Here is a 15,323-nt window from a genome sequence, read left to right on the forward strand (position 1 = left end):
GGCCAATCAATAGTTCTGCAAGGCAGTGACTCCACAGAGCTCCATTACTTTAGAGCATCTGTAGCCATGATTTACCCCTGTGCCCATGTGAAATTGTGCTATGTAATCTCCCTCATTTGCTCCCCAGACTACCGGACAGGCTCTAAGGAATTTGGCCGCGTCTCCTCCAGTAGCAGCTCCCCCAGCAACTCTAGAGGTAACAACTGTTTATCAGGACTCTGCTCAACACAGTGGCTTGTACCCTGTATTTTTGCTCACTTTTGTCTTCATTCATCTTCCCCTTTTTTCATATTACAGGTTTAAGCTTTGAGGGGGTCTTCATAAGTTCTAGGCTGTTTTTTTTCTCATCACACTTTATAGCCATTGGGTTTCCACATATTCAAAAACTCTTTCTCTGCTTGGTTCCTCCTTTTCATGTTTTATTTTGTCTTCAGTTATCTGACTTTTTCCCCTATCCCTAGGCTCGAAGGAGCGTCTGCAGGGCCGTCCAGCAAGTCTGTCCAGTGATGATGTCATTACCCTGGGCCACAGGGTCCAGGGTGGTCTTGGGGATGCCTCAATGAGCCGCTCAGGGAACCAGGTGTCACGGTCCCGCTCCTCAACTCTACCCTACGACACCCCATCTCAGAAGGGTGGCACCCGCCCGGCCCGCCGGCGCCCATCATCCCCTGGCAGTGAAATGGTCACATTGGAGGAGTTCTTGCAGGAGAGTAATGCCCCCCTTCCAATGGTAGGAAAATACAGCTGGGACAAGGAGCTCATAGTGGCCAAGATTCATGGACAGTAGAAAACCTGTTCAAAAATGGTTGCACCAATAAATTGGTTCTATTAACAGTATGCACTGTTTTAAGATATCTTGCAAATATAAATAGATGAGTATCAATAACTGGTAAGGAGCAGGGTCACCACTGAAAGTGTTTTATGTTATCTTGCTGTTCTTGAACCAAACAGCAATAAATGTATACATTTCCCATCTCTAGAGAAAATTTATACATACACCTAGAAGTATGAAACTTGTCCACTTCTGCAATGGGAACATGCGCTGCAGTGAACTGATACATCTGGTAAATGTGTATAGAGTGGCGGTTCTAAATACTGTTCCCAGTGATCCCCTACTTATGTCAGTTTTTGATTGAATTGATCTTGAGGTGTTGCTAAACAGAATTTGTTTTTAGCGATTAAAAAATGTCAATTTTTTACAGAGATTGTACGGAATACTTTGAGAGATTTGGATAAAGAACAAATCTTCTGTTTTCATTAGAAATGGTTATTTATAGTATTGCTGTGGTCATCTATGCATACTGGTGCTAGAGTACTTTCCAGTGGTAAGGGGAACATCAGTCTGGGAAAATCACTAAAGTTTGTTAGTCTGGATATAGTCCTACAAAGCCATTTAGATGCTACTTTTGTGCTTGAAGCACAGGAAGGACATATTCATAGTCCCGTAACTAATACAATTAGACACGCTTTCAGCCTCATCTTGGTACAGTAAAACCCTATCTGCTGGTTTTACTCACAGATGTACTGCAGTAAGAAACAGCACAGCTGGGTAACTGCTAAATGTTTTGTTCAGAGTGCACCAAATAAGTAAAACAAAAAAGTAGCAAAATATCTTAGATATAATGTGGAAACTTTGGTGTTTGTTGGGGGAAAGATGTGCCCAAACCTTTTTTTTATTTAATATCGAAGCACAACTTATTTGTTCAGTACTGCCATTGCCATAACCCAAATATTCCCGTAGCCACCTATAGATAAAACTGGTAGGAAAAACAAATGGGTACACAAAAGGAGTAGGTGGTAAGGGACTAACTTAGGGAGGTTTCAGGAACTTGGGAGGGGAGTATGTTTTGAGAACCTTCTTGAATGCTGGAAGGGAAACTGCAGTTCTGAGGGACAAAGGAGGGAGTTAATTCCAACATATGGAAGCCAACATTGAGAACTGACTGGCTTTGGATTTTGGGCCCCTTGTGAGGCTGACATATTGAAAGCCAGAGCACACACACACACACACTGTCTGAAACCGCTCATCCCAAGCGAGGTTGCAGTGAGACGGAGCCTAACCCGGCAACACAGGGTGCAAGGCTGGAGTGGGAGGGGATACACCCAGGATGGCATGCCAGTCCATCCACCCCAAGAGGGACTCAAACCCCAGATCCGCCAGAGAGTGGGACCCAGCCAAACCCACTGTGTCACCGTACCCCCTTTTGACAGCCAGACGTACAGGATAATAGTGCTCTTGCTGTGGTGTAGAGATGAGTTACATTTTGTAGGGATCGAGGAGATAGTCCTTTGACTGGCTTTTGTAGGCCATAACCATTGTCTTAGACTTAATGCTGAAAATTACAGGAAGCGAGAGGAGAGAGACAGGAGGTGAGACAAGTAGGAATGTTTTGGGATGTCAACACATGTGCAGCAGCATTTTGTAACAGCTGAAGAGGCTTCATGGAAGAGGCCATAAAACCTGACAGGAAAGCACTGCAGTTGTCCAAGTGGGATATATCGCCATATCCTGGGCAAGGAGCTACATTGTGGTTGTGGTGTGAGGTGCTGGCAGGTTTAAAGGACGTTGTAGAGGATATGTCTAGAAGCGTAGGTTACGGCTGCAGTGCTTTGGGAGAAGCAAAAACTTAGTCAGCTGTTACATTCATGCTTTTGACTATCTGGGAGGTTGACATCAGTGAGTTGTCCAGTGAAAGAGAGCTTTTCGCTGGGGGAAGGACTATAAGGCAGGTAGAGCAGCACAGTCTTAAAGATTTTCAGGTGCAAGTGGTGATTGGTTATCAATATGTATACTGTATATGTCACAGTAACGTTCTGCAGCGTGTGAGGACGTGTGTTGCAGGTGAATTGGTGACTCTAACTTACCTAGAATTAGTCCCTCTCTAAAAGTGCTTTTACTAGTATCTTTGGTTCTGGAAAAGATGGGCATCCCTGCTCCTACGGCATTCTAAACGTATAAGGGTACCTCTTTGCATCTTGCTCACTGATAGTGAAACAGAACTTGTTGGCATTAATCCTTCCATGTCTTTTAGCTGCCCGGGATGGTGCTACAGCTGAGGCGTCACTGTCTAGCAGGACTGCTTTTTATTTTTAAGCATAAAGAGATGCTGGCCAGAAGTTTCATCACTCAGGGGGATCACACTAATTATATTTTCTGTCCTGTTTCAATAGCACATAGGCAAGAGAGGCTGGAAAAAACAAGATAGCGTGTCGAAATGATATTATAACTGTAAATAATATGCAGTGGAAGACTCACTTGTCATTCAATCCTTAATACAAAGTAAATACAGACCATTAATTGGTGATGTGAGAACATTTCGTGGACTGATATCTACCCTTCATCCAAATGAGTTTTAAGAGTCACATTACTTCTTAAAAAGTACACTTAATTTTTATTACTTTTTCTTTACCATCCAAAAAGCTTTTTGCTAGTTAAATCTGCAACAAATAGTGTGATGTCAACATTTTTGGGAAAAATAAAATTGCTTTCACTTGAGACAATTGATTGTCTTGTTTTGCTCATCCCTAAAGCAGAGTAGAAGAGTGTTTGTTTAAGTGCCTTTTAGATAATCATGTTACATTGTTCAGTTTTTTTTTTTTTTTTTTTTTGTCAGGCTTCTGGCACTATAAACAGATTTTCAAAGACACAGATCTTAATTAGAGGTGCAGAGCACTTTAAAAGTCTGTGCGTATGTCTGCGTGTATGTCTGTTCACTTGTATGGGTTTGGGGCATGGATTTACGTTTTACTTTCTTTTTCACTGTCACCTCTCTAGTTTTCATGCACATATCACGAGATGCTGTTGGCTTCCTCTGTACACTAGTCAATCAAATATTAATTGATGAATTCTAACTTTGTACTTAATCTTGTAAACCAAGCTGTGACAAGAAGTTGTTCTCTGCTACTCTGGCTGACTGTGTCTCCATTACGCCCTTAGGTGCAGACATTTAGCCGGGAGCACCTGATGGCTGAATGCTTCATCAGAGTCGGAGATCAGTCCAGTGCCTGCTTATCAGCCCCCATGAGAGATGGCGCCAAGACCCCCACAAGTTACGTCACGCCCACTGTGAAAGCAGCTCCCCCTGGTATTTCAAGTGAGGGCAGAGCTCCTAAACCAGGCCAGTGTGTTAAGCCTAGTGTACGGCAACCAGAGGTGACCACGCCTTCAGGACAGCCCCACACCCTGCCAGGACGAGCAGGTGGCAGTGCTGGTGGATCACGGCCTCCCGCTCAGCACCACGGAAGCCCTCGGGCAGCCAGCCGCAATCTGAACCGGACCTTCAGCTTAGCATCAGCTGAACTTCTGTGCTCAAGCGGGCCTGATGGCTATCAGCAGGACGGTGGTATTCCTCGGATGAGGACTGAACAAGGGCAAGGAGACACAGTGGTGAGAAGGGTGGGGGCAGTCACCAGGGAGAGACCACTGTCAGCTCGGCTGGCTGGACCTTCACCTCCACCAGGGGAGATGAGCCCCCACTCCACGGACCCTCGGAGATTGTCCTATGCCCCACCGAGGGAAGAGCACGCTCTCACGCCCATGCACCACCCTACTTCCTCATCACTGCCTGCCAGTCCAGGCCCAGTGGATCGCCAATCTAGTGGAGCAGCAGGTACCTCCCAGGCTGGCCCACACTCGCGACGGCCCGTTTCCCAACTCCGAGCAGAAGTTGCCATGGTAACACCTGTGAGGGCAGTAACATCCATGAAGCAGGAAGAGGAGGAGATCAGAGAGATGAGACAGTCAGAATGTCCTGTTCTGAAGAAACAGGACGGAGGTGGGGGAAATGCAAACCCAGAGGAACACCTCAAAGTCGCCCCGGCCTCCCCTGACCCCAGCAGTGACTCTCAGACTGTATGGTATGAGTATGGCTGTGTGTAGGAAATACACAGAAGGTGAGGGGTCCCACTGCCATTAATGTGGACCTTGGCTCAGTATCCATCATATTCAAAGTTTATACAGAAACATAATTCTGGGGTTGTGGCTTTGGTTTTCACCTTTATTTATAATATGCGTAATAAATCAGGCGGCAATAGTGTGTTCTGCAAACCAATGTGTAAATGAAGTAATTCATTATGAAATTACGCTTGTGCAAAAACATTGGGGTGGCTTTGAAGGCGATCTGATGCTTCATATTCTGCTATATGTGCATCATCAGCACAGGAAGAGATGCTGTTCTGGAACTAATGCCAAACTCAAGCTACCACAAAATAGTACCTGTAAGTTTTCGGTGACTATTAAACAATATAAGATACCAGATAGGATTTTCTTTTCAGCACATTTGTTTTTAAAAACTTGTACAGATTCCTTAAGCCACGCTATAGGCTCATTAAACAGAAAAACACTGAAGAGATGTCCAAAGATGTTCCTGTCTGAAAGTGTACGAGTGCGGTGTCTGTTCAGCAGCTCTGGGGGAACCTTGTTCACACACTGTGCAATGCTGACTGTCCTTCTCCATGGCTGCTGCTTCACTGTGATTTCATCTGAGATATACCGGTGCAAGGTTGTTTCTACATGCCTTCAGTTAAAGTGCAAAGAGACACCGGATTAGGACATGACCTTGACTAACAGGTTGAAACACGGACTTGGGACCAATGCAGTCATAGTCCGAGAGTACTGTGTATGATAAAGGGGAGAAAAGCAAAGGCTACACTGGAATGTATTATTGTGCTGGAAAGCTTGAGTTACACTGCTAATTTTCAGTTTCATATGTACAGCATGCCTGCTGAAGCCAAGATCTATTCTGATTCAGAAAAACAAAAGTTTGGAAATGAAAGAACGACCACTCCCAGCGTAATTACCGCATAATTACAACGTGCAGCAGGAGTGGCGAAGGACAGTGTTTGTCCATCGCATTGGCAGCCTCCGGAACTGATTACTGGAAATGTCTCCTCTGTCCTCTGAAATAGCGCTTTTCCTGTTCGCTGCGGCTTACCTCTGTTTGCTGAACGAATGGGCCCTGGTCAGATTTAAAGCCGCTTTTAGAGAGTGTAATTGATGTGGTCTCCATTGAAGCGCACAGAGCAGTGATTTTTATAAATCACACCAGCCTGTACTCTGGCATGAAAGACCTCTTGTCTTGATCTTGGCCTTCAGGTGAATGACAGACCCTGTGGTCTGCACTCACGCTGCATGTTCTGGAAAATTGTGCAGAGCAATATAATTTTTTTCTTGTAACTATACTGTAGAAGTTAAAAACACTGGACACCAGGGTGCAGTTTAGTAAGAGACTGCAACCAAAAAGGTCTTTCATTTTCTAACCCTACGCAGTGCAGATAAGGAATCATCCTTGTATGCATATTTATCAGAACCCTCACAAATGTCAGTTGTGCTTTTCACTAAATGAATGTTTTTTGCAATTCAACATTGCAGTTTTTTTTAATATGGCCGGCAGTGTTGTCTTAAATAAGCATAGCCAAGATGGTTACAGTCTGTTAAGTAAACTTGAATGATCTAGGCTGTACAGCCTACCACTTACATTTTGTGCTTTACATGGAGTCAGTGTGTGAGCGCGTTGTTTGGCTTAACATAAACTTATTCGGGGCAGTTTTACAGACCGTGCGATGCAGGTGGACCGAAATTTATTCAACTACTGCACCACAGATACTGTGGGTACTTGCTTTCATAATGGCAAGAAGGCTTTTTCATTAACCACCAGAAAAAAAAGGCACCTAAGAAAGCTTTCCCGGGGTGGACAAGATTAATTTTAAGAGCTTAAGCATCTCTTAAGGGTCACATATTGTGAGAAAAGGGTAAATTGTACCTCGGAAGATGTTAGTAGTGGTCTGTTACCCTTGCCTAGGCACTTTCTCCAGTGGGGGTTTGGTGTGCTTGGAGTTTTCACTCTTTTGACTGTAGAACTGTTGTAACCCTGCAGGAAGTAATTTATCATGATTCATGGTAGAACCAAGGTGATTTTGCATTTAAACAATGAATTAAACATGTACACCGTTTTGACTGTCATCCCTTTGAGAAATAATGATGTGACCATCTGTAATTACCTAGAAAAAGTGTGTAAACATCTGTGATAAAGATGTTTAAAATTATCCTTGCGTATGTTGCGTTCTCTATAAATTCGAGGACTGAACACGAGTGAAACTTTTCGATAACAAATACGAGTCCAGAAATGACACGCCGGCGCCGCGCGCTCCAGCGGCTGTGGGTTCGAATCTGACTCAGTGTGTGCGTGCGGAGGTTATCCGTTCTGTCTGTGGCCGGTTTCCACCCGCACTCCACGTGTTTCAGGTGGTGACTAAACTTCCGCGTGTGTAGGGTTAGATGACTTCAGTGCTACATACGCTACATGAATCCAGTATAAAGACAGCCGATCAATACAAATTCATCATAACAGCAACGGCGATGAGGCCGCCAGAAGGGGCTGAACCGTCACTTTTTCCCTTTTCCTGTAACTGCTGTCTTGAGTCAAAGGTGAAGACCGCGCCGCGCGGACGGACAGTCGCGCGCTCCCTCTGACGTCATTCCACCGGCTCCCACACTCTATTAAAGAGGCGCGAATAGCGAGCGCGCGCAGAGGACTTTGAGGGAAAGCCGAGGCTTCGGGGTGGGAGCTCGACTCGACTGGAAAGTTCGTGGTTCCTCGCAGAAACTACGGCGGCGGCGCGCTGGAGGTGATGGGCCATGCTGCAGACCCGGAGCTCAGCGATTCCTCCGCCGCCCGGTTCTTCTTCTTCTTCTTCCAGCTCGGTCCCGCTCGGCTCGCTCCTCCTCAGCCCGCAGAGCGCAGCGCGCCGCCTGTGACTGAGCGGCCGCAGGTGCGTGATGACCGCAGGTAGGACGCGAGACGTGGAGGAACATCGCTTCAGTGTAAAAACGTGAGGGGGTGAAGTGCAAAGAGGAAAAAAAGAAAGGGGGGGGGCCCGCACCCATTGATTAATTTGTTCTGTGTAAAAACCCCAACCACGCCCAGCTGTTGCTGAGGGCGCCCGTAAAGTCTAATTAGTCTAATGGGGGTGTTTGGAGTGTAATTGGAAATTGTGCATCTTTATTTTTATTGCTTTTACTAAACAAAAGTGGTGATAAACTCTTAATAACGGTACGTGTGTGAGTGTGAGAGAGAAAGCCCGCGGGGAGGTGTGTGTGTGTGTGTGTGTGTGTGTGTGTGGCGATCGGCGCCGAGTCCTGTTACTCTCCTCCTCCTTCGCGATTCTAACTTCTTCTAATCCACGACGTGAAAGTCTGCCGTGCTCGCCCCACTTCGCGGTAATTTACCACGGAGGTGAAGCGCGGTAACACACACACACACACACACACACACACACACACACACACACACACACACACACGCGCGCGCGCGCCGCGCACACACTTCTTCTCTTCGCGCACAGAAATGGTGGCGAACTGCGCGCTCGCTGCTGCTGCTGCTGCTGTGTGTCACACGTGGACCTGGCGCGTTTTCCTCCAGCGACCGAGTCTGAGGAGGGAATTCTGCAAAACAAGTGAACAATACGACTCGATAATAAATAACGTCCCCCGACTTCTGTGCGCGCGTGTCGCTCTGTCATCATCCTCGCGAATCGATGTAATAACGTGGTAAACGGAGGGTCTCGGCGAATGAACTCTGTTTTCCGAGTGTGAAACAGGCTGTGAGTGAGAGTCTGGAGTCTGTGCTGTCAACTCCTGACTTCCAGCGTTTGGAAACGTTTCTGTGGTTTTTAATTTTTTTTTTTTTTTTTTTTTTTTTTTTTAATTTTTAAAAGCGTCACATGGAATGATTGCAAAGTAACTTTAGTGTCGTGTTCTTAAAAGAGCTCCTTATTCTTTCTGTGATGGGAGCTATTAAAGCAAAATATACTAGGGAATATGTATGATTGTCTCGGCACATCCACTTATATAACAATATGTTTAACTATATTTTTTCTTATTATTTAATCATTGATTTACCATTGAGCAGCATTTTGGACTGAGTTTTCCCTGTCCAGCAGTCAGTACATATTATTCTGCCTGTAGCTATAGTAAAGATTTATGAATTCTGGGGGAAAAGAGTGTTTTGGGTAATTAAGCACATCTTTGTTTATGCAAAGTGCACTTGTTGTCTTGAGATGTTGCAAGGTTTCCCAATAATTTTTAAATAAAAACTGATATTCTTCCAAACGCTTCGTCATGAAATCAGATGATTTCTTTTTTTTTGCCACAGGACAGGTGGCTTCGCTAGAAGGTGATGCCTGCCTGACCCTGAACGACACCGAGCATTAAAAGTTTACTCGATGGCAAAGCTTCTCCGTACGCGACGGTGGATGAAGCCCTTGCCGTGATGCAGTTCTCTAGTCGTACGTGTGTCCGAGCTTTAAACGTGTTGCAGACATGCCTGTGTGCGTTGTGCTCTGATCTTGCTGAGGTTGGACTCCGGTTTCCGCAAAACAGGTGCATCACGGAAAGGAAAGGGCCCTTAATGAGGCGTTAGGGTTGCCGATTACGCTCATCCCCTTGTTATCTACAACTTGTGCTCATTGCGCAGGAAGGCGTGTTTGAACAGTGAAAACTGACATTGTAAGGTGCGTAAAAAGTCGTAACGGCTGACGCAACTTTGTTAAATAATCCGGTTAGCCACCCCCGGACGGCCTCATATTGTGTTTTAGCTTGTAGTAAAGCCAGGTATTTTTCTTGCGCCGACGATGCGGAGCAACCTGTCCCCTTTGTATTAAAAAGATTAAGAAAGTTATATTTGCAATTTCATTATATTAAAAAAAAGACAGGAGCTTTTGTTTTCAGCTGGGTTTTTTTAATTTTATTTACATAAAAATGGCCTCTTACCGAAGGCCAGCCATTTATCACTGTATTTTCAGGTGGAATGTCTCTTGAATATCATTTTTTAGGTGTCTCTCTGTGTTGACAGGATCCTTTCCGGTGTAAATATTCCCCAAGGAGAACCGAAGATTTGTAGGCAGTGCTTGGCGTCCCCCTGAATTTGCCGTGAGCCCGTCTTGTCTTATTACCCTGCAGATCCAGTTTTGTTGCTAAGGTCACTTCTGTCAGCTGGTGAGAATCCTGACCAAATCTGTCAGTGCAAACATATCACCTGGATACACCAAAGCCGGTGCGGGCTGTGCGGTGTCGCGAAGCCCAAAGGAAATTGCACGGGAGGGTGTCCCTCGGGAGAGCTGTGCTCTATTGAATCGGCTTTAATTTGCGGAGGCTGGGAAGCCTTTCGGTTGACTTTGGACAAAGATCTTCGGCCTGATGAATTGCACCCGGTAGAGCTGCTCGGTTCTATGCGGTTTACTCTGGTCTGACCACATCTAAGCTGATTTCTTCTTTATGGTGTAATTCAGCAGCATCTTTCCACTAGCGGCTTATTTTGCTCACCAAGTTAGTTTTTGGTACTTCAGCTGCTTATTTTCAAGAGGCTGAGCAGGAGATCCGGTTCTTCTTACACCGATCTGGCATTGAATTCGGTGTCTAGTTTTATTATTTACCAAGTGTATGCTTTCATTTGTAGATTGCATATAAGATTGTATCTAACTTAAGACAGAACATTTGCATTAAATATGCACATCTTTGAAAATGCGTTTTGAAAGATGGCGGCAGAGATAAACAATGCAAATAATGTTTGCAATGCTTTCCTGGAACTTGTGGTTAGCAGCGCTCCTGTGGGGGTTACGTGAAAAGGTTGCATTTCAAAGTTCTGGCGAGAACCTATGTACTTTGAGCGCTTTAAATTAGAATGTAGGACTGCGATCAGGCATGCGAACCTTTCCTTCCCTCTATTCCAGTTGTCACTGTTGAGCGAAAGGTCCATAATGCCTGTGTAGAAAGTATGTAATGCAAAGTAGTGAAATAGTTTTATAGTAAACCAACATATTCATTGCCTTTAGGATTTAATCTCCTTTGGCCTAAGGAAGAAGTTCCCTTTTTGAAAGATTTCTCTATTTGATACAAGGTCATACGCAGAACGATGCACATTCAGTGTGTAGGTGTGAAAACTGTGCTGTGTACAGTAATATCTTCAATATAACCAGCTCAATATCTTGCATTGTTTTAAACTGTCACAGGTAAGTATTAGTTTTGCTTTTCTTGGGTAATTTACCACATTTTATAGTAAACATGCTGCCACTACTTGGTTTAAAAAAAAAAAAAAAAAAAGTACATAAGGCTTTCCTTGCATTGTGCAATATCCTCCTGCATTTAATGAAGTATTTAACCATCTGTCAAGCATAATCTTTTCCTGAAGATCAGCCATTTCAAAATCTAATTTAAAAGAAAGTCAGTAATGTCAGAATTCTCTGGACACCAGGCTGTACATCAAGGCTCGATTCACTTGTTTCTTGTACGTAACTCATTTGCACGCGCTTTTCTTATAACACAACGTGAAGAGACAGTTTTCATAATGTAATTACTATAATCACTTGTAAGGCTAGTAACCCCTCTCTGCTGAGCTATTTGTGAACTATCATTTTCAGTAAATGAATAGTAAATCTAATCACACAGCAATTCATAACGGTATCGGCTTTCAAGACAGACACTTTGTTTTAAAGAGATGTTAACTTTATTTCTTTGCTTTAACTCTTCGACCACTTTAGTTTTTTCCTTTAAGCCACATTATTACAGAGGCTGGGGGGAAAATCACAAGATTTGTTTCTTAAATTTTAGAGTACAAATAAGCTTTGCTTGTAAGTCTGCATTATGATAAATAGTTTGCTATATAAGGGACCCATTTTAGTCAGTTTCATGATGTTAAATAATCATGGGCAATATTACCTAACTTACATGGGTATAACATTTGTAATTTTTTTTCTTCTGGAGGAACCCATTATAATTGTTTTAAGTGTGCATTCATCAACATTACTATGGTGGTGACTTTACGTCACTAAAATGGGTAACAAAGCAAGGATTGGGAGCCAGTGGTTTGCACATCGTGGTAACGAGCAAAGTTAATTCGGCACGTCATCGTTGGATTAAACTGGATGCAGAATTAGGGCAGCGCCGATACAGCACTTGTCAGTAGCGAAGCGCTCTTTCGGTGCTATGGAAGTGGAACGCAGTACTAAGTCTTGGAACAAGAAATGAGGACGTGTTGGCACCTCGTTGAGGCTTATTGGAGTGACATACTGTTAATGTTTTGGAGTAACAAAGTATTTCCTTCAAAAAGCATAATTTTGGAGGTATGTTGTATGACGCAGTACGTAGAGTCAGGAAGGCCTGATCTTATTTTCCTTCTTCCAGTTTGTTTCGTCAATGACAAACGCTCAGTGAGCACAGCTAAGACATACAATGTATCTTTTGCACTAATAGTTGAATATTATTTTGTACCAACATTCCTTTCTCCTTTAGAAAGAAGTGGAACGGAGACACAGACGCTCATGTTAACAAGGTGTCCGTTTTTTCAAGCTTCTTGGTCTGAGGACTGGAGGAGGAAAGCTGGAAGAGCTCCATGAAGGAGTTATGGCCAACATTTCAGAGGACGGCTACATCAACTGCACCATCAGCTCCGAAATCCACCAGTACTTGTTTTCAAGTGTTTACATCCTGGTCCTGCTGCTGGGCTTCCCAGCCAACGTGTACTCGCTGTACCACGCGTGGCAGCAGGTACGGGCGCGGAACGAGCTTGGCGTCTACCTGCTGAACCTGACTGTGTCCGACCTGCTCTACCTGGCTTCCCTGCCCCTGTGGCTGCAGTACTTCTTCCAGGGTGACAACTGGAAGCACAAGGAGTGGCTGTGTCAGCTCTGTGGCTTCCTGCTCTACGAGAACATCTACATCAGCGTCGGCTTCCTCTGCTGCATCTCCATCGACCGCTACCTGGCTATCGTCTACCCCTTTCGCTTCTACAAGTTCCGCACCATGCGGGCAGCCGCTCTGGCCAGCGCCCTCATCTGGATCAAAGAGCTGGCTGTGGGGGTGGTCTTCTTTGGCCGGAAGGAGCTCAGCATGGACCGATCGAACCAGTCGGTGTGCTTCGAGCACTACCCCATCAGGGACTGGGAGCGGCTCATCAACTTTTATCGCTTCTTCGTGGGTTTCCTGTTTCCGCTGGGCATCCTGTCGGCGTCGTACTTCCGTGTGCTGCGTGCGGTGGCGAAAAGCACCGGCACTCAGAGCACCCAGAAGACCCGCATCAAGCATCTGGTGAGCAGCACCGTCGTCATCTTCCTGGTGTGCTTCTCACCTTACCACCTGTTCCTGCTGGTGCGCACCGTGTTCGAGAAGAAGTGCGACTTGATCGAGACCATCTTCAACTACTACCACTTCTCGCTCCTGCTCACCAGCCTCAACTGCCTGGCTGACCCGGCCCTCTACTGCTTTGTCAGCGAGAGCGCTCAGCGAGAGATCCAATGGGCCCAGGAGGCCTGCTGTCGGATCTTGTGCTGCAGGCAGCGGACAGGCAGCCTAGAGGACTCCAACAATGACCTTCCCCCAGCTGTCGAGAACGGTTCGGGAATCAGGCTCCTGCACCATTGCAAACAGACCTCTTAGGGCCAAGACCCAGAACCAACACCATCAATCTTCTCTATCATTTCTAACCTGGAACCAGATAGTTTAGGTGGCAGGAATCTAGAAAAGTTTAGATGCGTTTCAGCTGGTCTGAGTCTACAGTGAAACTTGATTGGTTGTGATTTTATCCTAAAACATTAAGCATCGGGACAAATTTCTAGATATTAAGCTTGAGACGTGTTTACGTGGTTTCCCTTGTTTTCCTCAGGGATTTCTAGCCTCAAACCTTCTATATACATTCTCACTTTGAGGTCATGGGCATCTGTTTATTCCAAGTAGTTTGGCCAGATACATTGACAGTTCTGTGTGTTGGCAACTGTAAGGACTGTACATCTGCATGAGGTCGGCGGAGAAAAATCAATATTTCTGGACTGGAACTGCTGCACTATGCTCAGCACTCTATATCAGTACAGACAAATGACAATACGGATCTGTGGTCTTGAGTTGCAGTTAATGTGCATTTTACAGCGTGAGGAGTCCATCAGAACTCCCCACGGTCAGCGAAGTCCCGTCACGGAAAATTTTCAGTTCGGGACAAGGAAAAGGGAAGAAATCGAAAGGAGGAGGAAAAACCCAAACAAAACGGAACGAATCGTAATAATAAATTTTACAAGTATTTCAGGTTCGCAAGTCTTTAACGTAGCACCTCAGGGCTTTAGTCACATCCGTCTGTTTGTGTCACATTAATCCCTCTTCGGTTCCTGTTCTGTCTCGGAAGAATACGCTTCACTTCGTCATGAGTGGAGTCACCCAGATCGCGCTGTGATAAATTATACAGGTTTAAGAGCAGGAGCAGTCTGGCCTGTGTTGCCAAATCTTTTTCACGAGATTAACAAGCCTTTCTGGTTTTTAAAATATAAATACATCAACGGGCTGAGGGGCGAGTAAGCGAAATGTTGACTAAGAGTGTGAAGGATCTGAGTCCAGGGTCCCAAGCGGCCAGTTTAACCTGGATAACTTCCCACTACGAGGGCTTCAGCAGCCTGGGAAAGCAGGGGGAGGGTGACGGGGGCAGAAGGTCTTGGAAAAGCTATTTCGCAGCAGGGGGGGAGCAGCCTATGCTGATCAGGAGGAGGGGTACCAGCGGACAAGCCCGACAGGTCCGGTACTTTCTGGTACAGGAGAAGTCCTCTTAGGAGGCAGTGTTAAGTGCCCAGAGGAAGCATGTCCATGTGTGTGGAGAGTTTCCATGCTTAAAATTTTACATATGTGCACTTTGTTAAACATGTCTCGCCACCAGTCGGTGAACTGTGTCCCTAAGTGTCAGTTTTTTTTTTTTTTTGATTAAAATGACAAGAACTAAGACAGGCAGTCATTGTGCATCAAGAGTGTATCTCCGATGTAGAGAAACAAAGCAGTGGTATGTGTAGTGCATAATTATGAAGTATATCTGTCCAACATTTAAGTTGCACAATATTTAAAGAGTATTATTATTTTCCCTAGTATTTGCTTCTCTTAGAGTACTTAAGTTGAAGCATTAAAGCATGTTCTGAGCTTAAACGTACTGGTGCTGTTTGAGGTCCGAATCGTGCTTGCAACGATCCGTGTAGGAAATGCTCACGGCAGAAAATTGTCTGGATAATTTTGTGGTGTTCATGTTGGTATATTGAATTTTACATATGTGTAAAGCTATTTTTCTTTGTATTATGAGCCTTTGTTTGGTCAAGTAAAAGGTTTTTAAAAATAACTTCAGTAGCATGTTTTGTACGAGAACTTGTAAAGCGTAAGTTTGTGTGTTTTTGTCTTATTACGTAAATGCAGCGCTTCAGTTCCTGTGGATCATGAAGATGGAAGACTTTTCTCTTTGGGTGTGTGAGACTGAGAGCACGCCAACCCGGTCATTCTGACAGTGCTGTAAAGTGCTGATGTGCCACAG

General features: G+C 44.9%; 2 protein-coding genes across 3 annotated transcripts in view; both read left to right on the forward strand.

Annotated features, from left to right (window-relative positions):
* ccdc88c (coiled-coil domain containing 88C) overlaps positions 1-6,592 on the forward strand; it is a 53,393-nt gene extending 46,801 nt beyond the window's left edge. For both annotated transcript variants that reach the window (XM_018732694.2, XM_018732702.2), the window contains 3 exons: positions 128-196; positions 462-730; positions 3,938-6,592. In XM_018732694.2, coding sequence (XP_018588210.2) covers positions 128-196; positions 462-730; positions 3,938-4,879 — 1,280 coding nt within the window. In that variant the 3' untranslated portion in view covers positions 4,880-6,592. The remainder of the gene's footprint in view (positions 1-127; positions 197-461; positions 731-3,937) is intronic.
* Positions 6,593-7,513: 921 nt separating this feature from the next.
* On the forward strand, positions 7,514-15,133 carry gpr68 (G protein-coupled receptor 68). Its single transcript, XM_018756564.1, has 2 exons — positions 7,514-7,787; positions 12,287-15,133. The coding sequence occupies exon 2, from the start codon at positions 12,398-12,400 to the stop codon at positions 13,427-13,429; it is 1,032 nt and encodes a 343-aa protein (XP_018612080.1). The 5' UTR covers positions 7,514-7,787; positions 12,287-12,397; the 3' UTR covers positions 13,430-15,133.
* Positions 15,134-15,323: the final 190 nt, after the last annotated feature.

Source organism: Scleropages formosus, chromosome 15 (genome assembly GCF_900964775.1).
Source record: "Scleropages formosus chromosome 15, fSclFor1.1, whole genome shotgun sequence".
NCBI lineage: Eukaryota > Metazoa > Chordata > Actinopteri > Osteoglossiformes > Osteoglossidae > Scleropages > Scleropages formosus.

What these genes read in the sequence shown, in the direction of transcription:
- gpr68 (XM_018756564.1), top strand. Translation starts at nt 12,398, where the DNA reads ATGGCCAACATTTCAGAGGACGGCTACATCAACTGCACCATCAGCTCC.